Source organism: Cibotium barometz, chromosome 7 (assembly GCF_041138505.1).
Source record: "Cibotium barometz isolate CiBa-2024 chromosome 7, ASM4113850v1, whole genome shotgun sequence".
Classification (NCBI taxonomy): domain Eukaryota; kingdom Viridiplantae; phylum Streptophyta; class Polypodiopsida; order Cyatheales; family Cibotiaceae; genus Cibotium; species Cibotium barometz.
Window position 1 is genome coordinate 419,226 of NC_141052.1, and position 17,655 is coordinate 436,880.

The 17,655-nt window shown below is 47.4% G+C and overlaps 1 protein-coding gene across 7 annotated transcripts in view; it reads right to left on the reverse strand.

Moving 5' to 3' along the window:
* LOC147636548 (uncharacterized) overlaps positions 1–16,928 on the reverse strand; it is a 49,156-nt gene extending 32,228 nt beyond the window's left edge. For 2 of the 7 annotated variants that reach the window (XM_086799961.1, XM_086799962.1), the window contains exons 1-4: positions 16,607–16,928; positions 15,437–16,257; positions 14,253–15,231; positions 11,975–14,147 (exon numbers count right to left, since the gene is read on the reverse strand). In XM_086799961.1, the coding sequence (XP_086656087.1) occupies positions 11,975–14,147; positions 14,253–15,231; positions 15,437–16,190 (3,906 nt within the window). In that variant the 5' untranslated portion in view covers positions 16,191–16,257; positions 16,607–16,928. Of the gene's footprint in view, positions 1–11,974; positions 14,157–14,252; positions 15,232–15,436; positions 16,467–16,606 lie in introns of all 7 variants that reach the window. The other 5 variants (XM_086799956.1, XM_086799958.1, XM_086799957.1 and 2 more) reach the window with 4 other exon arrangements.
* Between the last annotated feature and the right edge of the window lie 727 nt (positions 16,929–17,655).

The following is a 17,655-nucleotide window of genomic DNA, read 5'->3' on the forward strand; positions in this document are numbered from 1 at the left end:
TTTTGGTCTACAGGGTTTGGCCCCTTGAGTGGGCAGGGAGGAGTATATATGGCCATTGCGGATGTATGGCGGCAGGCCATTGTGGATCGTGGGGTCATTGTGCCTGGTAGAGCACAGTATGTTATTCTGAGGATGCACGATGAGCTTTTTGGCGTGCTCAATGTCTATGTGCCCAACCATGCTAGTGCCAGAGCGGAGTTCTGGACCCTGGTTACAGATGCATTGCCCGAGGCCGCACATTGGTGTGTCGGGGGTGACTTCAACATGCTTGAGGACCCGGCCGATAGGGTGGGAGGCAGTCATGTTACAGTGCACGGCATGGAGCTTGCAGCTTGGGAGCGATTTTGCATGACACTGCGGATCACTGATGCATGGCAACATGAGGCTTTCTCCCGCTCTCAGGACAGTCTTAGTTTTTCTTGGGCTCCATTGGCATTCTCGCTGGCACCTCTTTTTCAGACCATGTGCTAGTTATTTTGACTCTTGTGAGGAGAGGGCACGGGAGACCAGCTTGAAAGTTGAGGATCCCAGAGAGGGATCCCAGTCTTCCTGAGGACATTGAGAGGATCTGGCATGATAGCCAGAGCTCTGACCTGGATGCAGCAGGCCAGTGTGCCCAGGGAGTCATCGAGCTCAGCTCTTTTTTGCACGCTGTAGCCTTGACACGGCTAGGAGAGACGCGAGAGCGGGAGCGTCGCTTGATACGTAGCCTTGCTTCGCTCCAGCGCCTTCAGGAGCACCAGCCTACATGTGAGTGGGTGGCGTCCCAGCTCAGCCAGGCACGCCAGGAGGTTAAAGAGGCAGAGGAGCAGAGACATGAGTTCTACTATCATCGCCATGCCTCTCAGTGGACGCAGCTTGGTGATAGAGTGACTGGGGAGTTCTTTGAGATTACCGAACCCCGCCATGCTTGAGCAGGAGTACGCCAGCTCAGGAGGCAGGACGGATCGTTAGCCACTGAGCTCGGGGAGATCAGAGCCATTGCCACTGAGTTCTATAGAAACCTGCTTTCAGCGGAGCCAGCCACGGAGGCACGTGATGCTTGCAGACAGACTGTGTGGGCCCATGTGCAGAGGAGGGTCACAGATCGTATGCGCACAGTTTTGGGTGAGCCTCTTTCAGAGGATGAGCTTGTTGAGGCTTTGAGGGTCCTTCCGCGCCATAGTTGCCCTGGGGAGGATGGATTGACGCCTGCCTTTTTTATGCGCTATTGGGACCTTCTGGGGCCAAGCCTCCGCAGGGGCTTTCAGTATGTTTTGGACACTGGGGTGATGCCGCAGAGCTTTTCAGAGGGCTTGATCTTTCTTATCCCCAAGGCGGAGGGAGTGTCAGATGATATTCGGCATTGGAGACCTACTACGATCCTCAATACTATCTACAAGGTCCTGGCAAAGGCCTTGAGTTTGAGGATCCAGCCCTTCCTTGGGGAGCTGATTCACGGTACCCAGACAGGATTCGTCAAGGAGCGCAGTATCCTTGACAACATTTTCACCTTCTGGGAGGCGACGGCCCGAGCTAGATTTCTCGGTGAGGACCTGGTCGTGATGCTTCTCGATTTTGAGAAGGCATACGATAGAGTCGATTGGGGCTTCTTAGAGAGCATTATGCTTCGCCTCGGTTTTGAGCCAGTCTGGATTCGAGGAGTGGCGGCTCTATATTTCTCAGCTCGTAGCCAGGTGCTGATGGCAGGAGGACGGGGGCCGAGTTTTGAGTTGACCAGATCAGTCCGTCAGGGGTGCCCTCTCGCCCCGTTTCTTTTTCTCTTCTTTGCTGAGGCTATGAGCATGTATCTGACGGCAGAGGAGGCTGGTTTGAGAGGACTCCAGCTCCCAGTCCGGGGTGAGGACCTGCTCGACTCTTGAGTTTGCTGATGACACGCGATTGTTTTTGCATGGCCAGGAGGCCAATCTTCAGAGGGCAGAGCACTCGCTACAGGTTTTTGGTGCAGCTTCGGGAGCATTGATGACAGTGGCCTTTTGGATCAGTAGCGCTCCCACTCCGGCGTGGAGACCAGACCTGGGTTTTAGATGGATTCCTCCTCGCATAGCAATGCGGTATTTGGGATGCCAGATTGGACTTGATTTGTCACCTGAGCGGCAAATCGCCCCGCTTCTGCTGAGCATTCGGAAGAAGCTTTTGTATTGGAGTACAGCTCGGCTATCCTTGGCTGGGAGGGTGGTGGTGACAAATCAGGTGCTTTTAGCGACCATGTGGTACATCACATCTTGCTGGATCTTCTCAAGCTCTTGCATCAGCCAGGTACAGAGGCTGATCAGGAACTTTCTTTGGTCTGGGCGGGATGGTCAGCCAGCCCGAGCTAAGGTTGCTTGGGCAGTTATTACTCTTTCGCTGGCCCAGGGAAGCTTGGGGATTATAGATCCAGTTGATCAGAGCAGAGCCTTATTGGGGAAGCTTATTGTTCGGGGGCTGCTTCCAGGCGCTGAGCCTTGGAAGGAGCTTCTTTTTCAGCGACTGCAGGCTAGGGCTCCCATAGCAGGGGGCACTTGAGCACCTGAGATACGATGGATCTTCATAGAGATGAGGAGGACAGGCCTCAGTAGAGGATGGGAGGACAGATTTGCCTTGAGCATTCTGCGAGCTTGGGAGCTGCTGAGACCGGGGCTTTCTCAGAGACCTCCTACTTGTGATGAGGAGCGGGCCAGACAGCCGCTCATCTGGAGCCCCACGGTACGCACAGAGCAGGGTCATATGCTGGGTTCTCGGTCTCGTCTAGCCTGGGGACCATTGGCGGCAGGTTCAGCACGCAGTTTTGGAGATTGGCAAGCCTTCTACAGTCTCCCAGAGGAGATCCAGGTGGAGAGGCTGAGTCACTTCAGAGGGGGGCTGATTATGAGGGATGACATTCAGGAGACACTCACTGAGGAGTGGTTCACGCCTTTCCAGCCAACGGCCCCACGGTGGATGGGAGCCTTCACACAGTTGGAGATCCTGATTGCTGTCAGAGCTTGCACTAAGGATGGTAGATGCCTCTACTATGAGATCCAGGATGAGGGCAGACTTCAGAGAGTGGAGGCGGAGTCGCCTTTGGTTGCAGAGTGCATCTTTCAGAGGATACGGGTAGTGGCCGCCGTTTCCCGGAAGTGGCATATTGATCCAGACCTTGCAGATGTGGACTCTGATTGGCGCATATGGACAAATGCTGCGCGCCCCTTGGCCTGGCTCCAGTGGGACCCTAGCGAGTACGAGTGGCATGATCCTTATGCGTCCCCCGAGGCCACATAGATCACCTTTTTCCAGTACATTGTTCGGTTGGGGAGGCATATTTTGTCTACGAGGAGGATGGTCTCTCCAACTGCATCGGAGCATTGGCGGCTATAGGGACTCTCACAGGAGTTCCTGGAGGATTTTTGGACCAGGCTCTGGGCTATAGTCGACAGGCACGCAGGATCTCGACTTTCTAGTGGCTGGTTGCCCACAGGGGCTCTGCAGTTGGCACCTGGCTTATCTACAGTGGTCTTCCGGCAGCCTGCGTCCGATGCGGCCACCCATTGGAGACACAGAGACACTGCCTATGGGACTATCCACAGGCGCCGCAGATTTGGCTGCGGATGCTGCGCATTTTGGCCCCCCTCTCTCCAGAGATGTATACGTGGGGTGCCGCTGCTTGGTCGACTTCGTCAGGGCCTGCTCTGGGATACGAGACGGAGCAGGACAGCCAGGCCGTCAGATTCATTAGGGGCCAGCCTCGCCTTGTTCCTTCACCGGATTTCTCGTCCGCCGACTGGACATAGGAGAGGGATCTACGATGGGAGCTCCTCAGCAGCCTCACCATCTGGTTCACCTGGAGGGCCCGGTGTTTCAGGGCCTTTGAGGGGAGACTCGAGCCACCAACAGAGACTGTTCGGGGGATTTGGCAGGAGTTGATCCACACCCTGCGGCGAGGACAGTATGACCACATCCGGGGCGACTCGGCGGATGCGGCGATCTTGCGGCGCCAGGCCTTTCACACCACTTGGCGCAGCGGCCCCTTCTATACCCTACACGCGGGTACCCCCCGCTGGCATTACAGGCCACCTGTTTAGAATTTCCCCCCTCCTATTGTATGATATAGCCTCCCAGTTATTTGTACTGATATTTGTACTGTTTTGCACCTAGGGAGAGTCTCCCTAGCTGCCTTGATTGGATCTCTGCTTTGCCTTCTTATGAGCAGGAGAGTTTTTTGTAGCCCAGCGGGCGTTTTTTTTTATAACTAATGAAAGGATCTTTTCTCGGAAAAAAAAATGGAGATCATTAAGCAGGTAAATGAGCTTCTTGAGAAGGGTTTGGTTCAGCCAAGCTCTTCCCCATATTGTTCACCCGTCCTCTTGGTTCAAAAGAAGGATGGATCCTTTCATATGTGTGGATTATAGAGCTTTGAATAAGCTTACCATCAAGAATCGGTTTTCGATTCCATGCATAGATGACATCCTTGACAAGTTAGATGGATCGGCATGCTTTAGCCGAATTGATCTCAAGAGTGGGTATCATCAAGTGCGTGTAGTGCCTGAGAATGTACACAAAACTGCTTTCAGGACAACATTTAGGCTTTATGAGTATCTTGTTATGCCTTTTGGTCTTACGAATGCCCCGGCTACATTCAATAGAACGATGGCTCGCATATTCCATGGGTACAGGAAATTCACAGGTGTCTTCTTTGATGACATCCTAGTCTTCTCAAAGATCGAAGAAGAGCATAGAGCTCATTTGGCTATTGTTTTTGAAGAACTCCGTAAGCATAAACTCATCATAAATGCAAAGAAGAGTGAGTTATTCTTTGTCACAGATACATTATCTTGGGCATATGGAATATAAATGACCGGACCCTGGCGTTGACACGGTCCCACATTTGTGCCTGTGCCTCTCGATCCTTCCTCGCGGATAAAACCTCCCCTTCCTCAGCTTCCGGCCTTGGCACCCCTTTGATAATAAAATCAGCAAGATCATATGACTCCAGAACTGACTCCATCATGACCTTCCAGATGCCATAATTGGACCCGTCCAACTGCCGATCCACTGGGAACGTGGGAAGAGTCGGAATCTTCACGTGCTTCTCTGCCATCTCGAGTAAATCCGCCATCTCGGAGAGTAACCTGAAAGGGTGGGTGGGTGGGAAAAAATCTGAAAATCAGAATATATGCAAGTGGCTGTCCAGCCCCTCTGCCCGCCTTCCTCTTGCACCTTCACTTCCCGTTCAGCCCGAAACAGTCCACCGATCAGCAACCTGTTGCTCCCCCTCTTGCTCAGAAAAACGCCCAAGATCTGCTAGAGCCTAGGGCTCTGATACCATGTCAGAATATGCAGCGGAAATGATATCCAAACTTGGGTAGACAAGAGCAAGTAGACTGCAGAAAATAATCAGCACAAGAAACACTGAGAGATGTGTGTAAACTCTTCTCTATACACAAGATCCCGGAGATAACTGAATGAGAAAGTGGAGGAGGATGGGGGGCAATATATACAAGCCCATGAGGGCAGTCGGCCAGCTCTAAAAGAGGCCCACGACTGGACAAAACCCACGACTGCTGAAAAACAGCAGTCGGCCAGCATCTGGTGCCCCACGTCTGCACAGAACAAGTCGGCCAGCACTCAGACAGCCCACGACTGCTACAGATGCAGTCGGCCAGCTTCAGAGTGCTCCTGGCATCACCTGGCAGCCCTCCAGCCACTAGGAAAAAATGGAAAAAATAGGAAAAAAATACGGGGAGTGTGGAAAAATGATATACGGGCGGGCACACCCACAACAGAGGCCCTGGTGTATACAAATAGACAGGAGATGACTTCTAACATAGTTTTCTTGGATTATGCTTAAGATGTTCATTTTAAATTTCAAAAAATAGAGATCCAGAATGATAGCAATGGCCATAGTGGCTACGTATGGACCTTCCAATTCTGATGTAGCTTTGTGTACCCCACTTAAGCAGGTTCATTCGGCACTTTGCATGGATTGCTTCTCCTTTGCATGATTTGACAAAGAAGAAGGCCACATTCACATGGACTATTGTAGAGAGGGATATGCATAACTCAAATTGAAAGATGCAACTACTCATGGTCCAGTGTTGATTATTCCAGATTTGCAAAAGTCTTTTAGTATGGAATGTGATGCATCTAGAAATTGCATAGGAGTTGTCCTAAATCAAGAGGGACATGCCGTGGCTTATGAGAGCCGTAGATTGCATGATACAGAGTTATCTCTTGGTAATTATGAGAAAGAGCTCTTGGCTGTAATTCATACACTTACTATATGGAAACATTACCTTCTTGGGACTGATTTCACTGTGAAAACAGATCACCAAAGTTTGAGGTATTTTCTTACCCAAACTAAATTGTCAGAGAAGCATACGAGGATGGCCAATTTCCTCTCTATGTTTCATTTTCACATCTTGCACACCCCAGGAAAGAAGAATGTAGTGGCAGATGCATTGTCACGAAAGCCGCATGTAGCAGCTATCTCAGTTGCCTCTCATGGGGACTTGTCTACCATGTGTGATTGGTATCATGCGGATGCTGATTTTGCCACTATTTGGGCTGATTTGATGGCTGGTCATGCACATGCCTCTTATGTGATCAAATACAGTTATCTCATGAAAGATAATTGCCTATGTGTGGTGTCTGACATGAGACAAAAGGTTTTGAATGAGTGCCATGCTCCTCCATATGCTGGTTATAGAGGCATAATGCCTACTACACACATGATTGAGCAGTATTTCTTTTGGCCAAGTATGTGGAAGAACATAGAGGCACATATTCGTGCATGTATAACTTGTAAAAGGTGAAATTTGATAGACAAAACGCACCGAGATTTGCTTCAGCCATTCCTACTCACATGTAACCATGGGAAAGTATTACAATGGATTTCATTATGGACTTGCCACGGACCCAACAAGGTAATGATGCAATCTGGACAATTGTGGACAAGTTTAGCAAGCAAGCTCACTTCTTGCTAGTCAAAAAGACCATCAAAGCTCAGCATATGGTTAAAATATATCTTGCACACGTGTTCAAGCATCATGGAATGCCGAAGTCCATCAGATCCTGGGACTACACGTCTCTTTTGGCGGGCCTTATTTGATAACATGGGCACCAAATTAGACTTCTCATCAACTTATCACCCTCAAACGGATGGGCAAAGTCCTTCGCAAGTATGTAGGTCCGGAGCCCCATGAACCGGTCATTGAGAATCCACCACAAGTGGATGAGCTTGAGGAGATCTTGCAACCAGAGCAGATTGTGTATCACAAGGAACGCAAGCTTACTGTTGGCAAAGTTATTAGACGTTACCTTGTGAAGTTTAAGAACTATCTTCCCATCGATACTAAATGGGTAGATGAAGAGTTCTTCAGAGATTGCCCTCATGTGCTTCAGACATATTTGGATGCTTTTCAGTTGCGGACAACTATTAAGAAGCCGGGGGGGGGATATCACCATTTCGCCACCCAATTGGTCCACCCGTGCTCTCTCATCATGTATGTACATTGGACCAGTGTCCATGGCAGTTGTATATGCCGGAGATTGATGCCACTCATGTGATACTCTGGACATGGCTTTTCGTTGGGACTTGTGCCTCTGTGTACATGCCCAAAAATGCCTGGTGGATTGGTGTTTCATTGGGTCTAGTACCTCGTATACTTGCCTGAAGCACGTCTATTTTGGTATAGTCTCATGAACGGGGATTGTCCATACCAATGCTGCATTGCATAGCATCTTGATGTGCTTGCTTGCAATTGAAATTGCATATTGTTTTCATGCTTGCTTGACCAATGTGTAGTTCCAGGTAAGGGGCCGCCCGCTCGCGAACCGTGTGTGTAGACTGGCATGTGACAGCCTACACGTGGTAAGTATTGGTCATAAACCTAGCTTTAGGAATTAGCACTAATTTATAAGTGAGTGTGTACACACTTCATTAAGTTTTGGGCGACCAAAACTCACTTATAAATTATGACCAGCTCGGTGTTCACACATACTGATGTCCCGAGGTGGACAAAACCCAATGTCCACCGCCCAAACCTTATCCCCTTTGTACAAAAGGAGTAACCAGCCATGTGTCCTTTCTAGCTTGCTCCACAAAGCACCTGTCTGCCACCTACAGTGGACCACTCACCACCTCACTCTTCCCTCTCTCTCTAGAAGAAGGCACCAGCTTCATGAGGACTTTTGTGCTGTATTTTCTGCACTTTCTCCTTCCCAACTCCATATCCAAGCTTGCTAAGGTGTTTCCCAAGCTTCCAAGAGTGTTTCCAGGTGCTGATCACTCTCCTACACACTCCCAATGACTGAAATTCAGCAAAACAACTCTCTTTCTTGCTGTAATTTTTGGTCTTTTTGATGAGAACCCTAGGTTCCCTTCATCCTCTTGAAGACTTTTGTCATGAAGAATTGCAACAAATCAAAGATTTCAACACTCCCACCAATTCCATCGCGAAGACTTCCGCTGTCATCAACTCTACTTACAATTGGTAGCATTGTATTTGTTAAATACTCCCAATAATATATTATATATTGAGGGGGGGGTCGGCCCGTTCCGGCCCCAGTGCTGGTGTCCATCTATCTCATTTCTTTTCATTTCAAATTTCAATTGTTATTAAGTTTTCCATTTCAAATTGTGATATTAAGTTGTGCTATTTCGCGTGTGGGTGTCCAACGGAGTCTATTCCCACTTGACGGGATCAGTTTCAAAAGACCCCCTCTGCAAAGGAGCAAGCCCACTGGAGAGGAAAACGCAGCACAAAAGGCTTCTGTCCTGAAGAAAACACGCCGCCTATGTCCCAAACTCCACGTGGAAAAGAAAACGCTGGTCAACAAGTACCTGATGGCTGAGTTGATGAAGCCAATCTGAAGGAAAAGTGACCAGCAAGGTGCTGTCCAGAAAACGCAGCAGCAAAGGGCTGCAAATCTGTGAGAAAACACAAAGGAGAGGGTGCTGAAAACAGGGCTGAATCTGGGGTAGCAAAGAGGTTGCTAAACCGGGAGCGATGATACCATGAAAGAGTGCACAGAACGAAAGCAAAGGGGCACTAGAGTGTGCTGAACAGAGAGTGCGAGAGAGAGAGAGAGAGAGAGAGAGAGAGAGAGAGAGAGAGAGAGATATGGAGCAAACTATGCTGAATATACTGAAGCAAAATAGTTCCAAGCAAGAGACACTACAAGTCTCATAAGTGAGGGAGCAAATATGTACAAGACTGAATGAATAATGAGAGGCCAACACCCACTATTTATAGTAGAGGTAAGCTGGCCGACTGGAGCTACTGGATAGGCCAGCACCCACTATTTATAGTAGAGGTAAGCTGGCTAACTGGAGCTACTGGATAGGCCGACTGGAAAAATGCCAAAAATGCTGGGAAAAATCCCACAAAAATACTAGAAAAAGGGATGGCCAGCCCACAAGCAAGGGCCATGCAAAAGGGACCAAATGGACACCATAAATGAGCAAAAACTGGGGATGAATGTGTTAACACTAGTGACCAGATGGCCTTGAGCGGACTCTCAAGTGGCCTTGATGACCAAATAGCCTTCAGTGATAGTGTGAGCGGTGTTCCTCGGGAGCCAGATAGCTCAACACGGTTTCCGATGAAACCAAACAAAACGATCCATGAACAGGAGGATCATTACTTGTGCATTGCATACTGATGTATGTTTGAATTTCTTTGACTTTGTGTGTTGTTTTTTATGTGTGGACAATGCTTGGATTTATGGCATGTCATAGTCCATTGGGTTCCAGACTACATAGCCAGTACCTGGAGTACCCAGTAGATGCGAATGATACATACTTGTTTGTTGACTAGCTTCTATCTAGTTTTTGCAAAGGGTAAGTATGCATTTATTATATATAACACATGTGACAGGCTCTAAAGAAGCACGATAAAGAACAAAGACATTGGTCAAAGATAAGGCATAGAAATATTGCCAGATGACCAGATGACACCACAGATATGGGAAAAGACCAGATACACAAGCTCACCCGATAGGACTAGTACTGGGAAATATTTGGAACATATGGATGTACTGGATGCACTTAGAACACATGGATATACATGGAACATATGGATGTGCTTGAAACACTTATAGTCCGCAGAGTTGAGGTCAACTACGATATAAGAGGGAGGGATCCTAGCTCTTTTTCACATAATGCAACTCATGCCCGGACACATGGACAGATTGATGAAAGCATGAAAACAAGGTTCATGAAGTTGGCACAAGAAAAAGCACCAGTTTTGGTCAAAAGCAAGGAAAAGCAAAAAAGTCAAACTGAGTTGACCGCGAGCCAAGGGCACCATTGGAAAGAGGAGACTGAGCCGAACCAAAAAGCTAAAGGCTACTTTTCTAAAAAGCAGCTCCAGGGCCAAAAAGCAAGGCCCTGAAGCTAGAAAAGCATAAATCAAAAACTTTGGCAAAAGATGAGCAATATTTTATTATTATTATAATATTAAAGCAAAAAGAGAAAAGCAAAGCATAAAGTATTGCTTTAGGCAAAAAGCAAGGCCCTCCCCAAGTATAAAAGAAGCTAGAGCCCTCTTGTTTTGGGCATCAAGCCTGTGGAGAGCAAGGAGACCCTCATCTTCATCCACCCGACCACCGCCACCTAGCTCAGCCCGACTGCCGCCCATGTTTGAGGTTCGAGATTTGGAGTTTGAACTTGGAGTTTGGACTTGGAACTTGGAGTTTGGACTTGGGACCTGGACTTGGAGCTTGGACTTGAAACTTGGACTTCGAATTCGGACTTGGAACTTGGACTTAGGATTTGGACTCGAAACTTTGACTTGGGATTTGGATTTGGAACTTGGATCTAGACTTGGACTTATATTTGGATTTTGGATCTAGTAGTGAAAGATACTTGTGGGTCATCCCCGTCTCTCTCTCTATCTTTATCTCTTGGACACATGGTTGAATCTGTCACAGCATGCCTGCTAGGCTTACAGGTGGTTTGAGTTTTTATTGCTAATATGATGTGGCCATCCATAGGTGATTAATTTGCATCAATAGTGTGAGAGCCCCCTACTCAACTGGCAGCATGTAAAGCGAAAGACCTAGTTTCTAGGTTCTTCCTCTTCCCATCTCCAAGACAGGCTCATCATCACACCTACATAAGGATTTCCTTAGCTAAAGCATTATTGAACAATGCTTCTTTGTAAGCAATTCTAAATCGTGATAGATTTAACTTTTGGTAGGTCCCACACGCAAGGAAATGTTCTTGTATGCATTCTATGATGTGCAAACCATTGCTCCCAGCTTTCAATTCCGAAACCTGAGATTTCACAAACTATGTAGCAGTTGAATGAAAGTCCTCCAGTTTGAGGACAATATATTACTGCACATGCACACGTAAATGCAAGTGAAGCCAACCTGTTTGCCTTTGTCATAACCCGCCTCTGGCAGGGAAAGGCGGTCACCCTCCTCCCCGCTTCTCCAAAGGGAGTGATATTTATCATGAGCCCGATTTTAAAACAATCAAAGAAATCTTCACTTCCTTCAACACATGTGCATAAAGGCATGTGAAGCCTACCTGTTTAGCCTTGCCAGAACTCACCTCTTGGCAGGCGGAGGTGGGCCCCCGGCCCCCCTCCTCCCCACTTCTCCAAAGACAGAAGGATATTTATCCTGAGCCCAATTCTAAAACCATCATCGCGTTCATCAACACCATGGCGAAAGGTGCTCAACCCTCACCAACTTTCCCATGAATAATCATGAACGAGACTTCGTCCTTGATGTTAGCAGCCAAGTAGCAGCAACAACATTTCTTGCTCGCAAATTGCCATCCATCTAGTCCTTAGGACTTGTCCAAAGACTTGAATTTTCCAAGACAACAGATTCCTAACTCACCTTCTTGAAAGAAACTATTCCAATATGTCTCAATACAATCCACAAAAGCAACAACTCATAGCTAAGTTTAAGCAAGCTATTAGCATGCACAGAAAACATACTAAAGCTTAATGCATGATCAAAAAACTAACTTAGCCTGCAACTGAAAAGAATCACAAACCTGCACAAGCTTAGAAATCTTGGACCGAGATGATGACATAAATTGATCAACTTTTTCTTGAGACTTTGGAATATGGTGAATTGGCAGAGTTGCAGTGACCTTGTCCACTGCTTTTTTGACAATGTTTTTGAATGCATCTTTACTCATATGCCCTTCTCTCCAGGTTGGCTTGAGCACCTCCTTCACATGATCAGCTACGGCAGACCTGAGCAACTTCAACCCACGGACATTGTTCCTCTTTGCCCTAGACAGTTCTTGGCCTTGCCCAGCCTCAGCTGCCTCCGCTGGCTGCCCCGGACTCCAATTCCTGTTATCCTCTGGGGGACTCACATTCTCAACTATGCCAACAACTGGGTCACCAGCTGCCTCGTTCATATTTGCAACAACTGATTTTTCCATATCATACCCCGGACTAACATTCTCCAGACGGGATGCTACCGTGTTTGACAGCCCACCAATAGACTTTCCATCCTCGGCTGTCTTGAGGAAGCTATATGATGTTGACTTCAAACCACCAGTTAGACCAGGCTCAAAGCTGTCTGAAAGAGGATCATACTGATCACCAGAAGTAGATAGCTTCGTAGCTCCTGGAAGCTCAATTAAACTTGGAAGCGGAGGTATAGTTGTGAGAGCATAAGAATAAGATGAAGATTTCTCAGTTGCCGGTGGCAAAGCTGATGACTGCGAAGACGAAGTGCCCAAAGATCCAGGCAAAGACCATGGTGTAGAATTCTGCAGTGCTTGAGCAGAGAGTGTGAGTGATGGCTTAGGATAGACATCCTGTGGAGCATTGTTTGTTACGTTCGAGAAAGTAAAATCTCTTGGGGTATTGCCAGGGAATGATGATAAATAGAGAGACTGATGTGGCTGTGTTGGCGAAGAGAAATGGGCACTGAAGCCATGTTGCATAGATGGGAAAGCCTTTGTGGAGTCAGTTGGAAGGTCATGGTGCTGTGTTACATCTGAGTTCGAAGGCAAGCCTAAAAGTTGAGGTGGGAAGACCAGTTCGTGAGGAGCCACCGAGTTTCGGGCAGGACCAGGCTGAGCTTGGAAGGAGGACCCGTAACTGGACGGATAGGGTGACACATAATTTTGAGAAAGATCTGGTAATTCTTGCATCACGGTCCCTGGACGAAAAACTGACTGGATTGCTCCCGAACTACCATGGGGATAAAGTTCATGAGGCTTTGATTTCTCCCCAATCATTAAACTCTGTGGTTGAACTTGACCCTGATTGCCTGCAGGAAAAGCAAGCCCAGAACTCCGATCTCCATGATTACCTATATTCATGTAAGAATTACTTATAGGCGGTCTAAAAGATGTTGGTTTACTATAAGGTGGCAAATCTCTGGGAGATGCAGGAAGTCGCAACGAATTGGATTGATGGAAACCAAAAGCTCGACTTTCAGTGGGATAAGGCTGGCTAGAAAACATGTATGGTTGACCCACCAGGGAGGAGTTCCCTGCAAACTGCCCCATCGACTTGGACTGAAAAGGCAATGATGAAGGACGGATGACTTGAGATGAGTCAGCTGATTCAGGATGAAGCAGGCCTGAAGGTGGAGGAGGGGGTAAAGCAGATTTATCTTCCTGTAACAGAGACAGCCCTTCTGAACTTGTTTGCCCAACGAGGCCTGGAGTTGGAGAAAGCATTGACCTAGATTTCTCTTCCTGTGATAGCATCACAGCCATTTCCGGTCTCACTCCCAATCTCCTGGCAAGATCCTCTTCGGAACTCACGTCTGCCTTCTCAATCTCAGCCCTAAATTCTGCCTTCCGAACCACACCCACTTCTGCACTGGTGCCTTCGTTACCAACCACCTCCACTGCTAGTTTCCCTTCAAAATTCTGAGAAGAAGCTGCAACTTTTGAAGCAACAACCATTCCTGGTTCATCAGCCTCGCTTATCTCTCTGTTTCTCTCTGTACAAATGTCTGGCTTGTGAACTGCCAGCTCTTGTATTGTAACTGCCTCATCCAAGTCTTTGTCAGCATTCACGCCATCTTGATGGCGAAACCTGCATGCATTACCCCGAAAACATCTGCCTCTTGCGTAGTTCAAGCATATGTTGGGTCCACTTCCCTTTACCCTAATTCTCCCTTTCTCCTGGAGCTCGGCATCACCTTTTTCAGCTCTGTCGGACAAATCTCTTGGTGGTGTCCTGCTACTGCTCCTGCACTTACTGTCATCAAAACAGTTAGTTAAAGGCTCACCATTAGCAAACTCAACAAAAAGTAAACCATACATAAGAATTCTTTTCTTGGTAGAGAATGCTAACCTCTGCCTTTCAATTCTGAGGGGAGAATGGCTCACGCTCCGTCTCTTCCGACTAAGATCTTCTGATGACTGGCTTCTACTCCTACTTCTGCTTTTACTCATGCTTCTACTTCTGCTTCTATTCCTACTCCCACTCCTACTCCTACTCCTACTCCCGCTACTATTTCTACTCCTGCTCCTACTTCTGCTGTAGCTTCTGCTTCTCTTTCTACTTTGTCGATATTGTCTCTCTTCAAAGGTGCTCTCAGAGTGCAACAGTCTCACACCTTGCAAGTCCCTTTGCTGGACAGATAGGTCTATGTCTGAATCTCTTTCTCCAGTCCTCTCTGCACTCTCTTGTTGCTCAAACAACCTTGAATCACCGACATCCGTAAAGCTGATACCATGCTCTAGGCTAGCATCTTCCTCTCTTCTCCATCTCCTAGCAGCTTGAGACGGACTATCATTCACCAGTTGCAGCAGCTGCACAGACTGCAGACCTTCTCGTTGAGATATTTTTGCCACTGGATGCGCCAAAACTGCATCAACGTCAACAGCATCTTCCGCATTATTTGAGTTGAGTTGGGACCCAATACCTGTTTGGTCTGAAACCACAAGCCCCTTTCTCCATTGCTGCTGATCTGTCAAACTGCTCCCATTCATGCCCACATTCTCTGATGGTTCTGAATCCTCAGAAGCATCACTAGTATCAGTAAAATAATTATCTATAAGAGAGCCTGTGTAATCGCCTGTCAACCTGCACTGAGCCCGCTTACCCCTATTCATAGCATGTGCTTTTCCATGAGGCTCCGTAAACTCTTTAGCAAGACCCTCAGACAACATTGAACTCTGTGGCATGTCAGGTGGACCCACAGTCCTTCGTTGAGAAATTTCATCCACTTTACCAGAATGTAATGCCCTTTCTGGAGAAAAAGTATCTGGTCCTGAACTGGTTGACAGTCCAACTGACTCCCTCTTTGGAGATGGCAACGCAAGATCATCTGTTACAGACCAAACAGCATCAGATTGCACCTTGACACATTCAACCAAGGAAAAACCTCATCACAAAACTTGATCCTTACATTTAGAATCGTATCCAAATAGTCCCTTGGGACACTTGGGCACTTGACAAGAACAATAACACATACCCAGCTGAAATAGATAACTTGCTTAAACAAACCCCAGTTACACAATTACGCTGCACACCTTCCATGTCCATATCAGACATCGCTGGGGACACTGGAACCTCTTCAGCCTGCCCAGGCATGTGGCTTGCCTGTTGACTCCGTCTAGCATCAATTTCTTGATCCAAATGCTTGCTCAATTTAGCCTCAGCCTCCATTTGTGACTGCAGTTGAAGGCCTTGCTTTTTCCACTTGTAGAACTCGTGATTGATGACAGCTTCAGGACCTGAATCAGTCTCAAACAAGAAAGCAAACTTCGGATCCCCTGCATGTTTTGCACGTGCCATGCTTTCATATCTGGGACCATTCTTTACCACGAACTCTGCCATATCTTTGATGTTCTTTAGGATTTCCGGGTCACTGGGCTTGGAGGGTTGTGGGGGGATTTGTTGTGCAGGAGGTGGTGGATGAGGTTGCGGGGGCATTAACTTGACAATGGATATTGGTTCTGGGGCAGAAAGAGGATGGGCCGCGGATGGAGAAGGGGGAGCAGCAGGAGGAGGGGGAGGGGGGATGTCAACTGGGGGGCTATGCGGAAGAGGTGGAACAAAGGGTGGGGGGTGTAACGATGGCAGAAATGGGGAGGGATGAGGGGGTGGTACTGGAGTAGGGGGTGGTGGAGGGTAGGCAAGAATCCCTCCAGATACATGATGCATCACGAAGGGTCTGCCTGGCATAGGACGGACAAAAGGCGGGGTCATGTTCATGGGTGGAGGCGCTGCAGGCACTATTCCACCTGGCCTAAACTGAGGATAGTCTCTGCCTGGCCTAAACATTTTCCGCCTGAAAACCCTTCTTTCCAAGTCAGCCGCAGAGTGTTGACCTCACATCAGGCAGCTATCCCTGTTCAGAACCCATTACTAGTGGGTTAAAGAAACTTGTAGCCTCCTCTTTTAAGTCCACCGTTTACCCTTTAAAAACTGATAGCGATGATGATGGTGATGATACACTGCCACAACACATATTACATGGAAGACTTGCTACTAAAGCGCTAAGAAGCATTTCTCTTATGAGAATCAAAGATCAGAACCCTAAGTTTGAAGATCGAAACCCTGGACAACAAACCCTAAATGTAAAGCTGGATGTGGTGTGCACACCTACAATGTACTTCATTTTCTCTGCAGTGGATGGGGTAATTTTGGGCACATATACTGTGCAGAAAAACAACAAACGAGGAATGCGATGGTCATACCTTGCAGAAGCAGGCAAAAACATGGAGCGAGCTTCGCTTGAAAAACCCAAAGAAAAAAAGAAAGGTTCTGTCCCCGTCTCCCCAACACACGACACACGATCGTCTGAATCACTTCAGGGCTTGGGTTAGGGCTTTGTCCTAAGTCTGAAGGCGGCCTGGTACACACTAGCGTAGGACCAATTGGCTGCCCATAGGGATTGCAGGCCCTTGGATAAAAACTAGCGTTGACAGTAACATTCCGGCCTTGGTTGTTGATCCTTGTAGGCTGAGCCTGTGACTACCCATCCTATGAAGGTCTCTAAGAAAAACAAACTCTAAGTATAGAATAATCTAGCAAATGTCGGAAGAAGGGCAACCCAAAAAATTGCTCATCTAAAAGTAACAAGTGACTCTCTATTTATAGAGGATAAAATTTGAGTAATAAGTATTCTAATAGTTTATGATGGCCTAGCGGTAAGGGCTCTTACCCTACACCAATACTCGCCCCCTTCTCCCTAATGGCACACGGTCCGTCAATTCCGTCTCTAAAATAACCCTTGTAATACCAAAAAAAAAAGTTGCCTAACCAATCAGTTGTGTGTGAGAGGCGGGCACCTCTATTACATCCCACCACAAACCAACACACATTTGCTCTTGGGTGACTATGAAAATTCTACTCTGAACAAGATCAAAGACTAGTTTCGAAATAGGTTGTCACTTGACATGTTAAATTTTGTGATGTTTGTTGGATTGAACCTCGAACCTCCAAAGGTAAAACATCCGGAAGAGATGCTTTGGGATGATTGTTTTGAAGCTTGAAAATCCTTAAGGAGTGGGAGATCGAGATCCTTGCAAACAACTTGAACTGCAGTCACTCTCATTTTTTTGAACTTGTACCCTCATTTTCTTCTCTTCATGAGTGCATCTGAGTAGATGTAGCTCTCTTATATTCTACAAATGGATTGAATTCAGCTTTGTGATGCTCTGAGGTTGTTTTATGACTCTCATGGATGTTGTTTATGCTCATTTGGGAATTGTGTAGTTTTGAGTTTTTGTCATTATTTTGTTCC